Genomic DNA, 23,171 nt, shown 5'->3' with positions numbered 1-23,171 from the left:
CACCAAAAAGCAAGAAGTGGAGCTGTGGCTCAAGTGGTAGAACACTGGCCTTGAGTAAAAAGGCTCAGGGACGGCATGCAGGCCCTGAGTTCAAGCCCCAGGACCCCCCCCCTCCCCACTCCCACATGCCACAGGGGAGATTTCTTTGGTAAATTCAGAGGGCAGCACCCCTGTCCCCCCTCTCCCTGTCCCCCAGAGGGCTGGAACTCTGCCATACACACGTGCGTGTCACACCGCCCTGCACTAGCCAAGCCCGCTCGGCTGACCTCATCTCCTTCCACACCTTTCTCCAGCGCGAGCTCCTCACCATCACCCCCACTGGACACCGAGGTGCTGGAAGGGGACACCACTGGCTCCAAGGGAGCGGTGTCACTTTGGAGGTCACCGGGATCCGCACTCCACATGGGTGGTGGGGGAGGGCAAATCCTGCAGGTTCCAGGAGGGAGGCGCGGCCCCCAGGTACCGCCTGCTCGGGAGCGCGCGTGAGACCCTGGGGCGGTGTCCAGAGGGTGCAATCCCCCGGGGCCCCCGCGTTCGCTAAGGGAGCCGTCCCGGAACCCATCCTCGGACGCACCCCTGCAGGAGCGCGCGCGCGGGCTCAGCCTGCAGGCTCGGGAGCGCGCGCCCGCGGCCCCGCTCCCCCCCCGCGCGCCCCCGGCCCCTCCTGCCCCTGCGCCCGCGCGCGCTCCCGGCCCCGCCGCGTTCTCGCGCGCGCCGCGCGTCGCTCCCCTGCCCGCCCCTCCCATCACCACCCCGCCCCCGGCCGGGTACCCTGGTCGGACCCGAGAGAGAGCGCCGCCGCCATCTTAGTTGCTGCCGCTGCCTCCAGCGAAGCGGTTCTCTGAGGAGGGAGGGCGCCCGCGGCCGAGCGCGCGGCCCGGCGTCACGTCACGGCGGCCGCGGCGGCGGCGGCGGCTCCTCCTCAGACTCCGGCTCCGACTCCGGCTCCGGTGCCCGCTGCGCCGCCCAGCAGCCGGCCCCGGGCTGTGAGGACTCCGCTCGGCGTCCCGCGCGTCTCCCTGCCGCTCCCGCCGCGGGCCGGCCGCGGCGCCGGGAGCCCGAGCGATGCTGCGCCGCCCCGCGCCCGCGCTGGCCCCGGCCGCCGGGCTGCTGCTGGCCGGGCTGCTGTGCGGCGGCGGCGTCTGGGCCGCGCGAGGTAAGCCGGGGCCGCGTTCGCGCGCGGGGTTGAGGGTCCGAGGGCCGCGGTCAGGTCGGGGCCCTGGGTTCGAATCCCGGGTAGGAAGTCAGGTCGGGGAGTCGGGTTCGAGTCCCGAGCACGAGAGTTGGGGCACACGCAGGGCTTCCCCACGGGGTCCGATTGCAGGGGCCGGGGCCGGGGCTCGGGTCCCCGCGCGCCCCGCCGGCGCCCCGCTCCGGAGGACGTGGGCACGCGCTGCAGATGCCCCCGGGGAAGCCGGGCTCGCCGGCGGGCGGGGCCCCGCGCCCGGGCCGCCCCCTCTGCAGCCCCAGGTCGCTGCGCCGATGCGGGCCGGGCAGGGACGGGGACGTGGGACCGGCGGAGGGCCGCCAGCCCACCTTCCGAGCCGCACCCGCAGGCCGGGCACGCACCCCGGCGGGACGCGGGGTGCGCGGGTGCGGGGCCCGGAGGAGCCCAGCCCGGGGGCGCACGCACCGGCTTTGGCGTGTGCTTATGTAAGCGCCCACTCCCGCGCGGCCCTTCCGCGGCAGGCCGGTTCTCGGTTCCCGCGGAGCCGCGCGGGGGGCGCCGCGACGTCGCCTCGTCCTGCCGCCTCCCCCGAGCCCTTTCCCCGGAACCTCGTTCCCAAACCAGCCGAGGCTCAAACTTCTCGCTCTTCTCCCATTTCTTTTTTTCCTTTAAAACCCCAGTGGGAAATGGTGTGGAGGGTTGAGACCGCGTCTCTCCCCGGCCGGGGAACCTTCATCCCTGCCCTGCAGTTTTTCTGACGGTAATTTAGGTAGATCGCGCGAGGCGCCGATGATCTGAACAGAAACAAGAAAGCCCTTCGGGTCGGAGGACTGAGATTATTTTATAGTTAGGTGGCAAATAATATGTTTTAGCAAACTGATGTTTTTAAACCTTCCTCCACTTAACCTTTTAAACGTTACCTGCTTTCTGATGATGACTGATCTTACCAATGAAGAGCTTACGCATTGCAGATAGAGGCTTCTGAATGGATCTTGAAATCGTAAACATTTTCTTGGTCTTGGACCAAAGTAATCTAGGTGTAGTCTATAGGGTACTTGAATCTATTCCTGTGTGTGTACGTATGTATATATACGCATATATGTGTATATATGCAAATTTTTGGAGAGGAGGATTGAAATGGACGAATTGCAACTTAGCAAGCTTTAAAAATATTCTGGTCGCTTCCTGGGCATGACTTACGGAAAGAAAGAAGTATGGGGTTCACAGATTAAAGGGCAGGAGAGGCCAATGCATCTTTTGTTCCAATGTGCCTTTCGTCACATCAAGGATGATAAACTTTGAATACTTCCTTTATTTCATCTCTCACGTTCTGTCCACCCTTGTCAAATCCAGATCTTAGCCATTGTCTGGTTACCCTCGATTGGATTTTTAAAAGTTACATCAAGCCAAGTTTGAAATATTCTTTTCAGATGGAGAATAGAGGTCTTAAAGTCCAATATTCAAGGTGGGGAGGAGAGGGAAAGGTCAAATTTTTAATTCTCTTGGGCAAACCCCACACACTGTAAAAAGTCGGTGCTTGGATTTGGTTATTTGGGAGCAGCTCAAGTATATTTGGTTTAGTTAATGATAACATTTCTTGTTAAAATACATGTTTTAAAAATGTCCAGGTACCTGTATTTGGTATTCATTATTTAATTACCTTGGCTATTATAACAGTGGCATAGATTTAAACTCATAAATATTATGGTGGACTGACAAAAATCAAACGGGTTGAATGCTTAAGTCATTTGTAATCAATCTAGTTTTTTTTTTTTTTGCTGAGGTTTCCTTAGTGCAGTATTGGATTCTTAGTCTTCAAAATAAAAACATGTTAGCTGAACGCCGGTGGCTCATACCTGTAATCCTAGCTACTCAGGAGGTTGAGATCTGAGGATCCAGGTTCAAAGCCAGCCCCAGCAGGAAAGTCGGTGAGACTCTTATCTCCAATACACCACTAGAAAACCGGAAGTAGCGCTGTGGCTAGAGCTGTAGAGTGTTCGCCTTGAGCTGAGGAGTGCAGGGACAGCGCCCAAGCCCAGAGTTCAAGCCCCACGACATACCATAAATAAATACAAACAAAAAATTAAAAAAAACATGTTAAGCATCAGATATTTTTGTGCATTTGTTCTTTCAAGTTGAGGTTAGAAAATGTGTCATGGATATTACATGAAATGCTAATAAAATGATCTCATTATGAAATGCTATAGATGAATTTTTTTTTTTTTTTTGGTCGGTCATGGGGCTTGAACTCTGGGCCTGGGAGCTGTCCCTGTACTCTTCAGCTCAAGGCTAGAACTCTACCACTTAAGCCACATCCCACTTCTGTTTTTTTTGTTTTTTTTTTTGTTTTTTTTTTTTTCCTGGTGGTTAATTGGAGATAAGAGTCTCAAGGGCTTTCCTGCCTAGGCTGGCTTTGAACTGCAGTCCTCAGATCTCAGCCTCCTAAGTAGCTAGGATTATTGGTGTGAGCCACTGGGCCCGGCTTTATAGATGAATTTTATATGTCAATATGTAATTCATAGAGGTACTTTCTATGGGCTCATTGGAGAAGATGACTCCTCGAAGCCTCATTGGAATCTCCGATTCCTCTCCCTTTTAGGGCTGAGGATGGAACTCAGGACCTGAAACTTAGAATCTAATCTAGGCAGGAACCCTATCACCCTACTACACCTGTAGTCCATTATCTGAGCTTTTTATTGAGCAAGACAGAATGACATCTTAATACTACAGCTGCCTCCAATCATGATTAGTGCAATAAAGATCATATATAAACTTCTGGCAAGAATGGTAAATTTCCTCATATAAATTGCATTTGATTAGTTGTTTTGTAGAAAATCCAGAGTTTCACTTTTTTTTTTTTTTTTTTTTGGTCGGTCGTGGGGCTTGAACTCTGGGCCTGGGCGCTGTCCCTCAGCTCTTCAGCTCAAGGCGAGCGCTCTACCATTGAGCTACAGCGCCACTTCTGCTTTTCTGGTGGTTTATTGGAGATAGGAGTCTCACGGTCTTTCCTGCCCGGGCTGGCTTTGAACCGCGATCCTCAGATCTCAGCCTCCTGAGTAGCTAGGATTACAGGCGTGAGCCACCAGCGCCCGGCTCAGAGTTTCACTTTTAATTATAGCTCTAGGTCTCAAAAAAAAAGTAATGAAAGTATTAGGAGAAACAATCTTGGCATTCCCTATGTGACCATGTCTGCAGGATGCCTGCCTATTTTCTAATCATGGAAATCCAGAAATATGGCAGGAAATAGACATGAAGTAGAGGAAATAGAAAGCTATATGCATATTACAGAAAGATAAATGCAATTAATGTAGTGCATTTCAACGTTGACTAAATAATTTACTGTTCTTCCAGTTTTCACAGACTTGTCAGTATCTAAAATGGGAGTATTGTGCTTTTTTGGCTTAAAATTTGAACAGTGCCAGTATAGACAATGTGATATGAACATGAAGCCTTCCTCACTGTCCTGTTTGAACCATCTTCTTCCCCCGAACCTCTTTGCTTTCCCCTACTTCCTCACAGCACGTTACCTTCTAACAGTAGAACATATGTGTGGAGATGCAAATAGTAGAAACAAAATGTGTGTTGTGTGATTGAGTGAATGGATGGATAACTGTATTTCTTTTTAGATTGCATAGTATTTTTCCATCCTAATTTTTATATGACATATAAATGGAATAAGCTGAAAAAAAGCTTTACAGATGTACATTGTACATTAGCAACCTTGAAATCTGCAATACATATTTTGTCAAGCTTAAAAATGCTGACAGAATGGGCTGGGAAGGTGGCTCAGTGGTAGAGCACTTGCCTTGCATGCTCGAGGCCCTGGGTTCGATTCCTCAGCACCACACAAGCAAAAAGAAAAAAGCCGGAAGTGGCGCTGTGGCTCAAGTGGTAGAGCGCTAGCCTTGAACTGAAGAGCTGAGGGACAGCGCCCAGGCCCAGAGTTCAGTCCCACAACCGGACCCCCCCAAAAAAAAATGCTGACAGAAAATACTTTTGTCCTATAGTAGTTGTATCATTGTTGAAGAAATAACAAGATACTATTAATTCAGAGTGTATTCCAGTCCAGAAGCTGATTAACTTGACTAACTAGAGCTGGAAATTCATCCTTTGGCTGCATACTTTTAGAACAAGCTTAAAGGCAAGAAGTTTATAGGAATTCCTTTTTCAGAGGAAGGTTTCGAAATTTCTGTCATGTCTGTGTTCATATTACTTGGTTTTTCAGCAAAAAAGAGCATCTATTTTGATTTTAAGCTTTGAAGACTAGAACTAAAAACAGGATTTATTTATTTATTTTTTGGTTGGTCATGAGGCTTGAACTCTGGGCTTGAGTGCTACCCCTCAGCTCTTCAGCACAAGGTGAGCGCTCTACCACTTGAGCCACAGCACCACTTATGATTTTCTGGTGCTTTATTGGAGATAAGAGTCTCACAGACTTTCTTGCTCAGGCTGGTTTTGAACCATGAACTCACCCTCCTGAGAAGCTAGGATCACAAGCATGAGCCACCAGCACCTGGCTCAAGAATAGGAATTTTTATGAATGATAGCATTTTCACATTGAAATTAGAAAGTCTTGTGATTTCTTAACATTAGTTTTAATAGGACTTGGTTAAGCTTATTTTTAAAGAAGGCTGGAGGTCTAAAATGAAGAATTTGAGGTAGGTTAAAATTTTAGAATTAAAAAAAAAGAGATTGGACTGTTTTAATTGTTGCTTTCTAAAAAAGAAAAATGCCATTTTGGGCGGGTAGAGTTTTCCAGGCTCTAAATGAAGAGCCTGCTTCTAGAATTCTGGCTGAGGCTTCAACCATTTGAACCTACTTTTTTTTGGCAGGAACAGAGTCACTTCAAGAACTGTTGTGCTGTTGCATCTTGATAAAGGAACTCCCTTCCTCTGCTGAGATTTGAACTCAGGACTTCATGCTTGACTGGTGCTCTGTGGCTTGAGCCACACACCTCCAGCCCTAAATGAAACAAACCTTGAAATGTTGATTTGCGATAAAATGAGCATCAGGAATATGGTCTTGATGAGTGGAAATGATTTATGCAAAGTCATGTTCTTGCATTGTTTTTAAAAAAGAGAAAACTCCAGACGTTTCATTGATACCAGCAGAGGCTATAAAAAGGCCACAGATCTCAGCTCCTCACTCTATCCTTTCCTGTCAGTGTCAGTATCATGCTGCACTGAGTTGTCCCCAGTCTGGTAGATTGCTTTGTGTGTGAGTGCATGTATGTCTATTCTTTGTTTTGTTTTGTTTTGTTTTTTGTGGATCGTGGGGCTTGAACTCTGGGCTTGGGCGCTGTCCCTCAGCTCTTCAGCTCAAGGCAAGCGCTCTTCCACTTGAGCCACAGCGCCACTTCCATGTATGTCTATTCTTTTGCGCGTGCGTGAATGCGTGCGTGCGTGCGTGCGTGCATGCGTGTCTATTGGCGACATTAAAAAAAATTGAAGCCATGTCCGTGTACTAGGCAGGCATTCATTCTACCACTTGAGACATACTCCTCTATCACTCCCCTAGGCATATTTTTGCTACTTTTCTCATTTAGCTTTGGGGAGATATTAACATTTTTTCACAAGTTCTATTGCTAAGTATTTTTTTATTTTTAAAGGTTATTGGAAAAGATTGTTACTTCAAATTAGCTGAATTTAGTAGGGGAATGGCTCAATTGGTAGAGTGAAAGACCCTGAGTTCTGTTCCCGGTACCACAAAACAAACAACAATCTATTAAACACATCTAATGGTGCTGGGCACCTGTGGCCCACATCTGTAATCCTAGCTACTCAGGAGGCTGAGATATGAGAATTGTGGTTCAAAGGAAAGGCCATGAGACTCTTATCTCCAATTAACCACCTGAAAGCAGGAAGTGCCACTGTGGCTCAAGTGGTAGAGCACTCGCCTAGAGCTGAAGAGCCCAGGGACAGCTCCCAGGCCCAGAGTTCAAGCTCCAAGACTAACAAAAAAACAAAAACAAAAACCACATTTAAAGGTTATCTTTCTTTCATTCTAGAACCCCAGCAGGAAGTTCATGGTAGCATATACCATAAGAAGAATCCCTGTTTCCTTTTTACCTTTTATTCAGACATGAGTATTATAATTGTTTCAGCTCCCTGTTTGGGACCAGTTTGGTTCTCATGTTACAAGAACTGCTGTTGAATCTTACTTTTCAGGTCTACCTGATCTTTACTTTTTTTTTTTAGTAGATGCTGGATATTGAACCCAGGGCCTCATGAATGCTAGCAAGCACTCAACTCTTATCTCATGTTTTAGAATAAAGAAGGTTATCTTTTCTTATACTCACTTTTTACAAAAACAGCTTTATAGAGATATAATTCACATACTATAGAATTTGCCTTCCCCTTCCTCCCTCCCTCCCTCCTTCCTTCCCTCTTTCTTTCTCTCTCTCTCTTCTTTCTTTCTTTCTTTTTCTTTCTTTCCTTTTCCCTCCCTCCCTCCCTCTCTCCCTCCCTCCCTTCCTTTTTCTCTTTCTCTCTTTGTTTTCTTTCTCTCTTTCTCTCTCTTTCTCCCTCTTTCTCTCTTCTCTCTGTCTTTCTTTCTCTCTCCTTTCTTTCTTTCCCTCCCTTCCTCCCTCTTTCTTTCTTTCTTCCTCTTTCTTTCTTTCTTTCTTTCTTTCTTTCTTTCTTTCTTTCTCTCTCTCTTTCTTTCTTTTTTTCTTTCTCTCTCTCTCTTTCTTCCTTCCTTCCTTTCTTTCTTTCCTTTTTTCTCTCTTTCCCTCTTTCTTTCTTTCTTTCTTTCCCTCTTTCTTTCTTTCTTTCTTTCCCTCTTTCTTTCTTTCTTTCTTTCCCTCTTTCTTTCTTTCCCTCTTTCTTTCTTTCCCTCTTTCTTTCCCTCTTTCTTTCTTTCCTTCTTTCCTTCTTTCTTTTCTTTCTTTCTTTCTTTCTTTCTTTCTTTCTTTCTTTCTTTCTTTCTTTCTTTCTTTCTTTCTTTCTTTCTTTCTTTCTTTCTTTCTTTCTTTTCTTTCTTTCGTGGGGCTTGAACTCTAGGCCTGGGTGCTGTCCCTGAGCAAAGCAAGCACTCTACCAGACTTGAGCCACAGCACCACTTCCAGTTTTCTGGTGATTTATTGGAGATCAGAGTCTCATGGACTTTCCTTCCTGGGCTGGCTTTGACCTGTGAGCCTCACATCTATCTCAGCCTTCTAAGTAGCTAGGATTACAGGCATGAGGCCCTTGGCACCCTCCTTTTGATAGATGGTATTGCGGTTTGAACTCAGGCCTCACACTTACTTGGCTTACTTTCTCTCTTGGCTGGTGCTCTACCACTTGAGCCATATCTATAGCCCTGCTAGTTATTTTGGAAATGAAGTCTTAGCTTACTGGGAATCCTCAGTAGATAGGCTATTGAGCTTGTCTTTTTTCACTTATGGCTGTGTTGTACCACTTGCACAATAACTCTGCTTTGGCTTTTTTTTTTTTTTTTTTGCCAGACCTGAGGCTGGAACTCAGGGCCTGGGCACTGTTCCTGAGCTGTTTTTGCTCAAGGCTAGCACTCTACCACTTGAGCCACAGCACCACTTCTGGCTTTTCTGTTTATGTGGTTCTGGGGAATTGAACCCAGAGCTTCATGCATGCTAGGCAAGCACTCTACCATTAGGCCACCTTCTGGCTTCTTGCTAGTTATTTGGAGATGAGTCTTTTTGTTAGTCAGTTGAAGCTGGCTTTAAACCTCCGCCTCAAGTCTCAACCTCCTAAGCAGCTAGGATTTACAGGCAGGAGCTCCTGATGCCAGGCCAGGATGGCAATTCACTTTTTTGGTGTTGATACTGGGGTTTGAACTTAGGGCCTTGCACTCTTTTTTTTGTTTGTTTGTTTCAGTTTTGGGGCTTGAACTTGGGGCCCGGGCACTGTCTCTGAGCTTCTTTTGCTCAAGCCTAGCACGCTACCACTTGAACCACAGCAACACCATTTCTGGCTTTTTCTGTGTATGTGGTACTCAGGAATTGAACCCAGGGCTTCATACATGGCAAGCACTCTACCAGTTAGCCACATTCCCAGCCTTGGCCTTGTACTCTTTTTTATTTTGTTTTGTTCCAGTTTGGGGGCTTGAACTTGGGGCCTAGGCACTGTCCCTGAGCTCTTCACCTCAAGGCAAGCACTCTGCCATTTGAGCCACAGCACCACTTCCGGTTTTTGGTGGTTTATTGGAGATAAGAGTCTTACAGACTTTCCTGTCCTGACTGGCTTTGAACTGCGATCCTCAGATCTCAGCCTCCTGAGTAGTTAGGATTACAGGCATGAGCCATCCTCGCCAGGCTGGCCTTGTACTCTTACATGGCTTTTTTTCCACACAAGGCTGGTGCTCTATCACCTGAGCCACACTCTACTTCTGGCTTTTTGCTGGGTTATCTGGAGATGAGTGTCTCATGGGCTTTTCTGCCCCTACCAGCTTGTAACCAGGATTCTCAGCTCTCAGACTCCGGAGTAGCTAGGATTACAGGCATGAGCCACTAGGGCGTGGTTGATGTTTTTTTCCCCCTGCTGTGGAGATGAAGTGACATTGTATTCAGCTGGTTCCTTCCTTAGAGTTCTAGACCTTTACCACCCAGGACTTTGAAATATCTCTTTACTTCGGCAGCCTTTCCTAGGAACCAGATATTTCTTCCCTAGCCTGGATAGTTACCACTCAGCTTGTTTGTACTTCATTGATGCTAGGCACTAGCTTGCTTACAAAGCAGCCTTTTTCAAACAAAACAAAACTCTGCTGGAGACTCTTGTTTGTTTTCCTTAGGGTTGAATCTTATCACTCTTTCCTATCTGGGCCTTATCCAGGCTGCAGCTCTGTTGTTGCCACCTCTCACTGAGAGGCCACAGTCCAGCATCCTCAGGTCAGATGTCTGGGGTGACCTGAAAATGAGTTGGTTCACACAGTGTTGTGAGCTCAGGATGGGGAGTGTATACAGCTTTGGGCCTGGTCACACTTCATAAAAAGGACCTGAAAAAAACATCAGGATTCCTAAACAAGTGTAGAGTGTGACACTTCTTTCTGCCTTCCATCTTTATTGAAGAGTATGGTTTGTTAAGAACTATTTTGTCTGATCCTTTGATTTCATTCTTTTTGTTTGTTTGTTTGTTTTTTTGGTCATGGGGCCTGAACTCTGGGCCTGGGCACTGTCCCTTAGCTCTTCAGCTCAAGGCTAGCACTCTTGCCACTTGAGTGAGCCACAGTGCCACTTCCAGCTTTTTCTGCTGAGGAATCGAACCCAGGGCCTCATGCATGCAAGGCAGGCACTCTACCACTGAGCAACCTTCCCAGCCCTGATTTCATTCTTTAAATAGCTATTTCTTATTTACCCAATCTGTAGTCATAGTATGAAACACTTAGAAATGTGCCTTTAGATTCAAAATGCATTGTAAAACTCAGCAAAAATGAATGCCATCTTTGTTTAATACCTACTGAAAGTGAAACAAAGGCATTTATTCTAAACTCCTACTCACTAAGGATGCCCTACCGCCAAGCTGTACCCTGGGCCCTGTGGTGAAGTGTTAGAAACCAGAATGTGGGCTGCATCCTCAGGTTTTGCCAGAACCCTTGACCTCTGAATACCTTCTCAGGTGAACCAACAACCCCTTCAGCTGCACTTCCCAGCTGACACTCTGCCCCATGCTAAGTCTTCTGCCTTTTGAAAGTGTGTGCTGGTTCTAGGGCTTGAACTCAGGGCCTGCGCACTGTCTCTGAGCTTTTTTTTTTTTTTTTTTGTCGGTCATGGGGCTTGAACTCTGGGCATGAGTGCTGCCCCTCAGCTCTTCAGCTCAAGGCTAGCTCTCTACCACTTGAGCTACAAGCACTTGAGCTACAGTGCCAATTCTGGTTTTCTGGTGGTTTTTTGGAGATAAGAGTTTCACAGACTTCCTGCCTGGGGGCTTTGAACTCGATACTCAGATCTCAGCCTCCTGAATAGCTAGGATTACAGGCGAGAGCCACCGGCCTGCCTGCGTCTCTAAGCTTTTTTGCTTAAGGCTAGTTCCCTACCACTTGAGCCACAACTCTTTCTGGTGTTTTGGTAATTAATTGGAGATCAGAGTCTCACAGCCATGGTGCTGGTGGTTCACACTTGTAATACTAGCTAGGCTGAGATCTGAGGGTCACAGTTTGGAGCCAGCCCAGGCAGGAAAGTTCATGAGACTCCTGTCTTCAATTAACCACCAAAAACTGAAAGACAAGCTGTGGCTTGAAAGTGGTAGAGTGCTGGCCTGGAGTCGCACAGACTTTCCTGCCTGGGCTGGCTCCAGATCACAATCCTCAGCTCTCAGCTTCACGAGTGGCATGAGCCACTGGCACCCGGCTCTGTCTTTTATTTGATTTTTAATTTTATTTTAAGTTTAACACTTTATTTGAGCAAAGAATAATTCATGAATCAAGTATTACACATAACCAGAAAGTTAATGTAGCTCATGAACCTTAATCTTTGGCATTGAGCATGGTGAGAATTCAGGCGAGACACAAAAGTAGTGAAAGGGATTGGGAAGTAATTAGAAAAAGAACATACTTTCAATGGACTACAAGCGGCTCACCTCTACGATGAAAATGACCGACACCTTTTATTTTCTAGTAGTCTCAAGGTAAAGGCTGCCTACTCTTCTTTCTGCCCCCAGCACCTTCCAGGAGACAGATACAATAAGTACTCAAGAAACAATGAAAATAAATGGGAGATAATGATTTGGGGGATTGAAAGCAGGTTATGTTTAACTTGAAAATACCTTCATGAATATGTATCATACTCATAATTTGACATGTTGAATGGAAACCCCTTGGTACAACTACTTGAGGATCATAATAAAAACAAAATACCTTCATGAATTAATCGCCGTTACCTATTACTGGTAGAATTAGTGGCAAGGATAACAGAAACGAAAATTCTTGGAACTTTTTTCTTCCATTTATTTCAAACATTTGAAAGAAATAGGCAAAATGCACTCATTTGAATTTGATTTTCTCCTTACTTCCTTTGGACCAGGATTGCAGTCCGTGTGTGAGCCCTCAGGCATTAATGCGGTGTGGCTGGCAGGATGCCTTGACCACCTTGTCTGGAATAAAAGCCCCAGGTTGGCAAGATCCAATCCTACTTTGGAGGTTGCTTTTTTTTTTTTTTTTCTTTTTAATATCAGTATGTGACAAGTTTGACAAGAAATGTACTTACTACCTTACTTACGTAACTGTAACCCCTCTGTAATCACCTTGACAATAAAAAAAAGAAAAAAAAATCAGTATCTGCCTGTGTTCACAGCATTTTTACTTGGAACAGGTTTAAAAAGTTTATATTGAAGTGTACGAGAGCCTTCTTCTAGTTTAGGAGTAACTAATATGCATTTTATTTATTTATTTATTTATTTATTTAGTCAGTTGTGGGGCTTGAACTCTGGGCCCGGGCTATCCCTGAGCTCTTCAGCTAAAGACTACCACTCTACCACTTGAGCTACAGTACCACTTCCGGTTTTCTGGTGGTTAATTGGAGATAAAAGTCTCACAGACTTCCTGCCTAGGCTGGCTTTGAACTGTGATTTTCCTGTCAGCCTACTGAGTAGCTAGGATTACAGGCTTGAGCCACCAGCGCCCAGCTAATATATATCTTTTTAACCTTCAAAGCCTTAAGTAGAAAATAAATCTTGGGGCTAGCCCAGACTGGCCTCCAATTTGCGATCTTTCTCCTTCAGCTTTCTCAGAGTACAGGCCTGTGCCCCCATTGCTGTCTCTTTCAGAGAATACTTACTAAACGCATTATGTAAAGGAATGACTGGTCACGTGAACTGAATATTTTCATTAAAGAATTTAGTATAAGAAGTGTTAAATTGTGGGGCTGGGAAGGTGGCTCAGAGGTAGAGTGCTTGCCTTGCATTCATGAGGCCAGAAGTGAAGCTGTGGCTTGAGTGGTAGAGCGCTAGCCTTGAGCTGAAGAGCTAAGGGACAGTGCCCAGACCCACAGTTCAGGCCCCACGACTGACCAAACAAAAAACAAAGAAGTGTTATTTAAAACTGTCACTTTTTTGCTGAGGTGTTCTACTAAAGTAAGAGTGAAAAGTGTATTTATATACCTTACTCTTCTCCTCTGATTTTGAGAAAAAGTCTCCAGGACGGCCTGGAACCTCCTGCTCTTTAGAATCACAGGTGTGGGCTGGGAAGGTGGCTCAGTGGTAGAGAGCTTGCCTTGCATGCATGAGGCTCTGGGTTTGATACCTCAGCACCACATAAGCAAAAAGAAAAAAAAGCCGGAAGTGGCGCTGTGGCTCAAGTGGTAGAGCGCTAGCCTTGAGCTGAAGAGCTGAGGGACAGTGCCCAGGCCCAGAGTTCAGGCCCTAAGACCTGATCCAAAATAAATAAATAAATAAATAGAATCACAGGTGTGCACCACTGTGCCTGGCCACTCCCACTTATTGTTTGGACTTGAGCCCGTCCTTTACTAGGAGTCATCCATTGTAATTATGTGTGGGTAGATGACCTTAGTAACTGTTCCTCCGTGACAAAACTGTTTGCCTAAAGGAAAAAGACTTGGCATTGTCTGGTCTTTCTTTTGTGGAGGAAAGGCGTATTGTGCTCTAAAGAAAGATTATTTGGGACTCTGTTACATCGGGAAAGTGTGCCTCTCTTACTTAGTAATTTGACCCATCAAAATAAGGGACACATAAAATGTGATCTTCCCCAAAATTGTGATGTCAGCCTTGTGCCGTTAAATACTGCCAATATAGCTGTGGCCGCAGCTTTTGTTCTGCCTGTCCCTGTATTTGTAGTAAGTGTTCAGAAGGAAACTCAGCATGCTGGCTTGTGTTTTCAACAAGGTGACAAATGTCATGGCTGTAATTTTGGAGGAAATAAATAAGGAAATGAAGGAGTTAAGAATAGGAATTTTACAAAATCAAGCTGCTGTTAAGAAATCATTTAGGGGCTGGGAAGGTGGCCCAGTGGTAGAGTGCTTGCCTTGCATGCATGAGGCCCTGGGTTCGATTCCTCAGCACCGCATAAGCAAAAAGCCGGAAGTGGCACTGTGGCTCAAGTGGTAGAGCGCTAGCCTTGAGCTGAAGAGCTGAGGGACAGCGCCCAGGCCCAGAGTTCAGGCCACACAACTGGACCCAAAAAAAAAAAAAAAAAAAAAAAAAAAGAAATCATTTAGGATGTGAACAATTTGAAGGATTGTGCTGCTTTAATATAACTGACAATTCTCAGAATATTCAGAACCAGTTGGAGCTGTTGAGAAAAGAGTTGGGCAAATTAAAATACAGTCATAACTGGGGACTCCTGGAATGGCTTTCCTGGTTTTGGCCTCTTCTGGGCGCAATAGTTTCTATTCTGGGTATCATCCTATTGGCTCCCTGCCTTTTTTTTTTTTTTTTTTTTTTTTTAAATTTTTGTTTGCCAGTCTTGGGGCTTGATTTCAGGGCCTGGATGCCGTCCTTGAGCTTCTTTTGCTCAAGCTAGCACTCTACCACTTGAGCCACAGTGCCACTTCTGGCTTTTTTTGTTTATGTGATACTAAGGAATCGAACCCAGAGCTTCATGCATGCTAGGTAAACATTGTACCAAAAAGCCACATTCCCAGCCCCTCTCTGCCTATTTCAACGTATATCTTTTAGAACTTTGGGTGGAGGCATTGTCCCTCAGCTCTTCAGCTCAAGGCTAGTGCTACCACTTGAGCCACAGTGTCACTTCTGGTTTTCTGGTGGTTTATTGGAGAGAAGAGAAGACTTTCATGGATTTTCCTGCCCAGGCTGGCTTTGAACCATAATCCTCAGGTCTCAGCCTTCTGAATAGCTAGGATTATAGGTGTGAGCGCTCACCTGGCTTTTTTTTTTTTTTTTTTTTGGGTCGTGTGGCCTGAACTCTGGGCCTCTGAGCGCTGTCCTTCAGCTCTTCAGCTCACGGCTAGCATTCTACCGCTTGAGCCACAGCACCACTTCCGGCTTTTTCTGCTTATGTGGTACTGAGGAATTGAACCCAGAGCCTCATGCATGCAAGGCAAGCATTCTACCACTGAACCACCTTCCCAGCCTCAGCTTCCTCTTGAGATTATTCTGTGAGCTAACAGGTTGTTGGTAGTATTCCCTCCATGTGGTCAGGTATCAGTCTCTTGGTTGATGGTTAAACAAGTTTCCTTGCTGCAGGGCCTTTCAGAGGCCTTTTTGTGTGTGTGTGTGTGTGTGTCAGTCCTGGGGCTTGAACTCAGGGCCCAAGTGCTATCCCTGAGCATCTTTTTGCTCAAGGCTAGCACTCTACCACTTTGAGCCACAGTGCCACTTCTGGCTTTTTCTGAGTAGTTTATTGGAGATAAGAGTCTCATACACTTTCTTGCCCAAGCTGGCTGTGAACCATGATCCTCAGATCTCAGCCTCCTTAGGAGCTAGGATTACAGGCATGAGCCACTGGCACCCTGCTTTTAGAATCTTTAGTGTACTACTAAGTGCTGGTGAATTGCCAAACCAGGAGTATAATAAAATTTACTCAGTCATTTTGCCTCTGGACTCTTTTCCTGGAGAATCCCAAGGCCCCAGGGTTCTCCAACCCCCTTCCAGTAGGACAAGAGAATGCAGTTAGTAGAAACAGGGAAAAAGTTAAAAGACCTTCTTGAAATCATGAGTGTTAACATTTCCATACAAATCCTAGCAAAGTTTGTTTCCCTTTTTTAGGTAAAGTTTTAAACAAAATGTGATCATATAATAGAATTTTTTTTTTTTTGGGTCCAGTCGTGGGGCCTGAATTCTGGGCCTGGGTGCTGTCCCTCAGCTCTTTAGCTCAAGACTAGCGCTCTACCACTTGAGTCACAGCACCACTTCTGGCTTTTTTTCCTGCTTATGTGGTGCTGAGGATTCGAACCCAGGGCCTCATGCATGCAAAGCAAGCACTCTACCACTGAGCCACCTTTCCAACCCCCATATTATAGAATTTTTATTTTATTTTATTTTTGTTGGTCGTGGAGCCTGAACTCTGGGCCTGGGCACTGTCCTTCAGCTCAAGGCTAACGCCCTACACTTCTCGCTTTTTTTGCTTATGTTGTGCATGCAAGGCAAGCACTCTACCACTGAGCCTCCTTCCCAGCCCCAATAGAATATTTTATAGTGCTTTCTTTCTCTTTCTTTCTTTCTTTCTTTCTTTCTTTCTTTCTTTCTTTCTTTCTTTCTTTCTTTCTTTCTTTCTTTCTTTCTTTCTTTGCTTCTTTCTTTGCTTCTTTCTTTCTTTCTTTCTTTGCTTCTTTCTTTGCTTCTTTCTTTCTTTCTTTCTTTGCTTCTTTCTTTCTTTCTTTCTTTGCTTCTTTCTTTCTTTCTTTCTTTCTTTCTTTCTTTCTTTCTTTCTTTCTTTCTTTCTTTCTTTCTTTCTTTCTTTCTTGTCAGTGGTGTGGCTTGAAATCTGGGCTTGGGCACTGTCCTTCTGCTCTTCAGCTCAAAGCTAGCACTCTACTACTTGAGCCACAGCACCACTTCCAGTTTTCTGGTGGTTAATTGGAAATAAGAGTCTCATAGACTTTCCTGCCTGGGCTAACTTTGAACTGCACGACCCTCAGATCTCAGCCTTCTAAGTAGCTAGATTACAGGCATGAGCCACCAGTGCCTGGCTTTTTATAGCGTTTTCTAATGTCACTCATTCAACAAACATTTGTACAGATCTACATTGTGTGCAAGTCCTAGCACTACAGAGGTAAAGCTGGAGGATCACTTGAGCCTAGGAGTTTTAAACTAGCTTGGGCAATGTATCCAGACCTGAATCAACAAAACATTTGTATCCCTATAGTGTGTAAGGTGATCCTTTTGAGAAACCAACCCTTAAGGTTCCTACATTGTTTGGTCTTATTACCCTATGGTCAAAACTTGAAGACTTTAGCTGGGCGCTGTGGCTCATACCTGGCCTGTAATCCTAGCTACTTGGGCTGAGATATGAGGATCACTATTCAAAGCTAGCCTAAGCAGAAAAATCCATGAGACTCTTTTTTGTTTGTTTGTTTGTTTGTTTGTTTTTGGGTCCAGTCGTGGGGCCTGAACTCTGGGCCTGAGCACTGTCCCTCAGCTCTTCAGCTCAAGGCTAGCGCTCTACCACTTGAGCCACAGCGCCACTTCTGGCTTTTTTCTTTTTTTGCTTATGTGGTGGTGGGAATCGAACCCAGGGCCTCAGGCATGCAAGGCAAGTGCTCTTACCACTGAGCCACCTTCCCAGCCCCCATGAGACTCTTATCTCCAATTAATCACCAGAAAACTGGAAGTGGCGCTGTGGCTGAAGTAGTAGTGTGCTTGCCTTGAGCCGAAGTACTGAGGGACAGTGCTTAGGCCAGAGTTCAAGCTCCATGACTGACCAAAAAAAAAAAAAAAAGGAAAATCAACCAGGTTTTCTACAACAGAGAATGTAGCTCAGTGGTAGAGCAGACACTTGCCTAGCACACACAAAGCTCTTTGTTTTTTTTGCCAGAACTGAGAAAACTAATAATTTAGTTAGAAGATTGACTTTCTTGCTAATCTCTTTGATGTCCAGCTTGACATCAGCCAGATGCTTTAATTTGTTGTTGTCTCTTTGGTGGAAGTAGATGAAGAAAATTCAGCCTGGCAAGATACATAGTTGGAAAAGTCAGGTTTTTGTAGGCTCTTTGGGAGGGCCATCGGTACCCCCCCGGGGTCCCCGGATCTTACTCCGTACATCTGGGGATAAGTCATCTGTAATTTACTTCTAAATAATGGGTGAGGTTGCAAAGCAAAGCTTGCAAATGATGTACAGAAAGGAAATAAGAGTCAATTCATTTCTTCCTGTAATTATGCTCCTTCCTTGTTTATAGTTTATTGCTCTCTTGGGTGGGAAAGGGGCCCAAGTTATGGTCCTCAAATCTGGCCTGGGACTCTCAGCACATGCTGCCCTTGGTCCAGTAAGAGCATGTTTAATCAGAGTCTGGTGTGCCTGTACTTGATGACTGTGGTTTTCTTTTACTTTTATGCTGTGTTTTGGAAGTACTCTTGCTTGCTTGACTGGTACTCTACTGCTTGAGCCATGCCACTAGCCTTGCATTTTGCTGCTTATTTTAAACATGGAATCCAGTAAACTACCTGCTGAATTGGCCTTGGACTGCAGTCCTTCAGATCCTAGCCTCTTTGTGGTGTGTGGACTGCAGTCCTTCAGATCCTAGCCACTTTGTGGTGTGTATGTGTGTGTGTATGTGTGTGTGCGTGCATGTGTGTGTGTGTGTGTGTGTGTGTGTGTGTGTGTGCGTGTGTGCGCGCGTGCGCGCTTGAACTCAGGGCCTGGACACTGACCCTAAACTTCTTTGTGCTCAAGGCTTGTGCTCTACCACTTGAACCACAATGCCACTTCTGGTTTTTGAGTGGTTAATTAGAGATAAGAGTTTCATAGTGCTGGGTGCCAGTGGCTCATGCCTGTAATCCTAGCTACTCAGGAGGCTGAAATCTGAGGATCCAGGTTCAAAGCCAGATCAGGCAGGAAAAGACCATGAGATGTTTATCTCCAATGAACCACTCAGAAACCAGAAGTGACCCTGTGGTTCAAGTGGTAGAGCACTCACCTTGACCTTAAGAGCTTGAGGACAGTGCCCAGCCCAGAGTTCAGGCCCCACGACTGACCAAAAAAAAAAGTTTCATGGGGTCTTTTCTGCCTGGGTTGGCTTCGAACCAGATCTCAGCCTCCTGAGTGGTTAGGATTACAGGCGTGAGCCACGGATGGCCTGCTTCCTAGCCTCTTGAGTCGCTAGAATTAGAGGCATGAGCCACCAATGCTAGTCCTGGGTCTTGAATTCAGGGCCTAGGTGCCATCCCTGAGCTTTTGTGCCCAAGGCTAGTGTTCTACCACTTGAACCACAGCTCTGCTTCTGGCTTTTTGGTGGTTAATTAGAGATAAGAATCCCAGGGATTTTTCTGGCCTCCTTGGCTTTAAACCTGGATCCTCAAATCTCAGTCTCTGACTAGTTATGATTACAGGTATAAGCCATCACTGCCTTACCAGCTTTCTTTTTCATTTTTAAGGCTTACTTGTTAACTAAAAAATTACTTTTTCTGTTTATTTTCCCAGAGTGGCCTTTTAAAGATCTTTAAATGGTTGCTTTCATTGTCAAACACTTTTCAACTAATCCAATAAGCAGAGTTCGTGCTGCTGTTTGCTTTATTATTTTCCTGTGAAGTCAGTTGGGGTTGCTTTCCCCAGGAACACTTAGGCCTGGTGGGAGCCTGCACAGGGTGCCCGGTGGGAAAGGTTGCGAACTGCTGTTCTAGGGCAGTTTGTTTGTTTGCTTGCTTTGGCCTTATCCTTGATGTCCTTGCCTAGACTACATTCCACAAATCCAGTTTCCCCTTGAGAGGCCATCTAATCCTCTCTACCCTTTTATGTGTGAGGGAGTCCTTTACTTTGAAACCTGGCAATTTGCCTTCTCACTTAAATAGGCTCTGGTTACTTGTATGCTATTGCATTAGGATGTTAAGTACTTTTAACAACCTTAAGCTTAAAAAAAAAATCTGCTAATTTATCTAAAAACCTCAGCTTCTGAGTTATATGGCTAGAGTTCTAGAAATGGAAGGGACTTTGTAAATCATGTAGCTCAGCTCATTTCACTGAAGAGGAGACAAGAGAGATTGTTACCATTGTCAGTGTGATATTTTTCTGTGCCATGAAAAGCAGACATGAACAGTGAATCCAGTCTGGAGTTTAACCCTGTGGTTTTTTTTGTTTGTTTGTTTTGTAATAAAGAGTATTCAGAGAGGGGCTGGGAAGGTGGCTCAATGGTAGAGTGCTTGCCTTGCATGCATGAGGCCCTGGGTTCGATTCCTCAGCACCACATAAGCAAAAAAGAAAAAAGCGGGAAGTGGCGCTGTGGCTCAAGTGGTAGAGCGCTAGTCTTGAGCTGAAGAGCTGAGGGACAGCGCCCAGGCCCACAGTTCAGGCCCCACGACCGGACCAAAAAAAAAAAAAAAAAAAAAAGAATATTCAGAGAGCAAAAATTTGGAAGACTTGATAATGTACCTTACATGTAGAATTGAACTAGAAACGTTGGCTATAAAATCAGAGTGAAGTTTTAAGAAATTCTAGGTGAATCTGGGGTATAGCTCAGTGGTAGAGTACATTCTTAGCATGAGTTGGGTTTAATCCTGAGCACCCCCCAAAAATTCTGGATAAATAGTATATCTTAGTAGTAAAATCACAGCACTTTGCTGTGTAAACATCACAGAAATTTGCACATGAAGCTCTACACAATTTGATGTGACATTTCTCTCTAGTGTGAAGGAAACCAGTTTGGCAGCCCCTCGTGGGCCCCTTGTCATCAGGAAGCACACTCATTTCAGGGGCAGACTTCATTGTCAGAGCATCCTTCCTTGTGGTAGTTCTGCCTAAGAAATTTTGGCTCTTTAGGAGCCCCGTAGGACGGTAAGAGCAAAGACTTTGGAGCTGAACCGTTGGGATCCCAATCCTAGCTCTGTAATCTTGGATAGGTTATTTAATCCCATGGTGCCTCAGTTTCTTCATCTGTAAGATGAGGATAATAATCATAATACATAGGTCATAGGATTGTCAGAAGAATTAAGTACTTTGTTCTTCTTTTTGCTGGTCCTGGGGCTTGAACTCAGAGCCTGGGTGTTGTCCCTCAGCATTTATGCTCAAGGCTAGTAAGCTACCACTTGAGCCACAGCTCCACTTCTTTTCTTTCTTTTTAAAAAATATTATATTTTATTGTTGTTATTAAGATCTTGTACAGAGGTGTTAGCATTCTACAAGTCTGGTAATGAGTACCAGGGTAATTTCTTTTTTCAGTCAATGTCACCCCTTCTTTTGTTTTCCCTCAGTTTCCTCCTCCTATCCCTGCCCACAAGTTACATGGTTCATTTTCCACAGTCTACTGAATGGTGTGATCACGTTTGTTCACCCTTCCTCCTTCCCTTTTGGCGCCCTCCCCCTCAAAAGCAAAACCAAACAGCACTACCACCAAGAACAAACAGAAACCCATGTTCAAAAAACTATTATCTTGGGGGGTTGGGAAGGTGGCTCAGTGGTAGAGCGCTTGCCTTGCATGCCTGAGGCCCTGGGTTCGATTCCTCAGCACCACATAAGCAAAAAGAAAAAAGCCAGAAGTGGCGCTGTGGCTCAAGTGGTAGAGCGCTAGCCTTGAGCTGAAGAGCTGAGGGACAGTGCCCAGGCCCAGAGTTCAGGCCCCACGACTGGACCCCCCCCAAAAAAAAAAAAAAAGAAAAAAGAAAAAACTATTATCTTTAAATAGTTGTAAAGGGGGTTTCAATTCTGCATATCAGTTTATGTGTACAGTGTATCTTGATTCGTGTCATCCCTTCCATTACTCCCCTTCTCCTTTGTTTCTGATACTAGTAATTTGTGTAATCTTTCTTTTTCTTAGCCTGACTAGATGCTTGTCAGTTTTTTTATTTTTTTTATTTTTTGGTTATGGAGCTTGAACTCAGGGTCTGGGTGCTGTCCCTGGGCTCTTTGACTCAAGGCTAGTTGCTCTATCACTTTGAGGCGCAGCACCAGTTTGGGTTTTTTGGTGGTTATTTGGAGATAAAAGTCTCACAGACTTTCTTGCCCAGACTGGCTTTGGTCCTCACATTTCAGCCTCCTGAGTGGCTTAGCATGTTTTCAAGGTTCCCTATGCTGTAGCTGTCAGTACTTCATTCTTTTTGTGGTTCCACTGAATGGCTCTACCACATATTATTTTTCCACTTACCTCTACTGTTGCTCAGTTTCATTTACTGGCATTTTGAATAGTGAACATTCTTTTTTTTTTTTTTTTTTTTTGGTGGGGGTCCAGTTGTGGGGCCTGAACTCTGGGCCTGGGTGCTGTCCCTTAGCTCTTCAGCTCAAGTCTAGCGCTCTACCACTTGAGCCACAGCGCCACTTCCGGCTTTTTTTTCCTGCTTATGTGGTGCTGAGGATTCGAACCCAGGGCCTCATGCATGCAAGGCAAGCGCTCCACCACTGAGCCACCTTCCTAGCCCCGTGAATATTCTTATATAAATATTTGTCTAAACTACTTGTTTCCACTTCTTTTTTTTTTTTTTTTTTGCCGGTCCTGGGGCCTGAACTCTGGGCCTGGGTGCTGTCCCTCAGCTTTTCAGCTCAAGGCATGCGCTCTACCATTTGAGCCCACAGCGCCACTTCCGGCTTTTTCTGCTTATGTGGTGCTGAGGAATTGAACCAGGGCCTCCTGCATGCAAGGCAAGCACTCTACCACTGACCCACCTTCCCAGCCCCTTGTTTTCACTTCTTTTTGGTATATTCCTAAGATTGAAATTACTTATATGTTTAGTCTGTTTAGTTTATTGAGGAACCCAGGAGCCGGCCCCCAGAAACATTTTACATTCCTATCAGCAAAGTGAGTTAACTTGTTGTACTCTTCCCTCCCAGAGCTTTTCCCATTTCCAAGCTAGCCTTCCTCTGACCTTGAGCTGTTCTTCATGTGGCTTTGTTTCTAAGATCTCCAGCAGCCTCCAGAACGATTCCTCCATGTGTAGGAAGGGCTGAGGGGTTAGCAGAAGTTGTCCCACAAGAGCAGCACTGGAGGGTAGGCCTCCCTCACCCGATCTTCTCAGCTTGTCAGGCTGGCTTTTCTTTATCCAAGTCACACACTCATGTGTATGTAACAACACTTTTTATCTCTAAACTGCTGTTTTGTTCAATGAAAGCCTTTCCATTTTCTTCAGTACATTTCCTCTTACTGCCTTTGGCCCTCCACTTGATTTTGTTGATTAATTTCACATCCTCATTCCACATTCCATCTGTTCATTCTGGCTTGACGTCATTCTTGTTTGACATAATGGTTGAAGAGAGCCAAGCAAGTATGAAGCCATTGAAAGGTGGCCAGACTGTTCCTGGTTTCTAGGGGGTTATTGTTCATTGTTACCAGGGGTTGAACATGGAGCCTCCTGCTTACTTGGCCTGCTTGCTCAGCAGGTATTACAGCATTTGAGCCATGCCTCCATCCTTGTTCTTGCTCGTTATTTTGAAGCTGGGTGTGTGTGTATGGGGGGGGGGGGGGTCGGGGAATGTCTCAGACTTTTCTGGCTAGAATTGGAGT

General features: G+C 45.6%; 1 protein-coding gene across 4 annotated transcripts in view; it reads left to right on the top strand.

Moving 5' to 3' along the window:
• Positions 1-981: 981 nt before the first annotated feature.
• The window catches only part of Clstn1 (calsyntenin 1), a 74,947-nt gene continuing 52,757 nt past the window's right edge, over positions 982-23,171 (top strand). Inside the window, exon 1 of one of the 4 annotated variants that reach the window (XM_070037306.1) lies at positions 982-1,156. In XM_070037306.1, coding sequence (XP_069893407.1) covers positions 1,066-1,156 — 91 coding nt within the window. In that variant the 5' untranslated portion in view covers positions 982-1,065. The remainder of the gene's footprint in view (positions 1,157-23,171) is intronic. The other 3 variants (XM_070037307.1, XM_070037304.1, XM_070037305.1) reach the window with 3 other exon arrangements.

Source organism: Dipodomys merriami, unplaced genomic scaffold (assembly GCF_024711535.1).
Source record: "Dipodomys merriami isolate MVZ:Mamm:240054 unplaced genomic scaffold, mDipMer1.0.p SCAF_28, whole genome shotgun sequence".
Lineage (NCBI taxonomy): Eukaryota > Metazoa > Chordata > Mammalia > Rodentia > Heteromyidae > Dipodomys > Dipodomys merriami.
The sequence above is the reverse complement of the archived record's forward strand: the minus strand, read 5'-3'. Positions and strand labels throughout refer to the sequence as shown.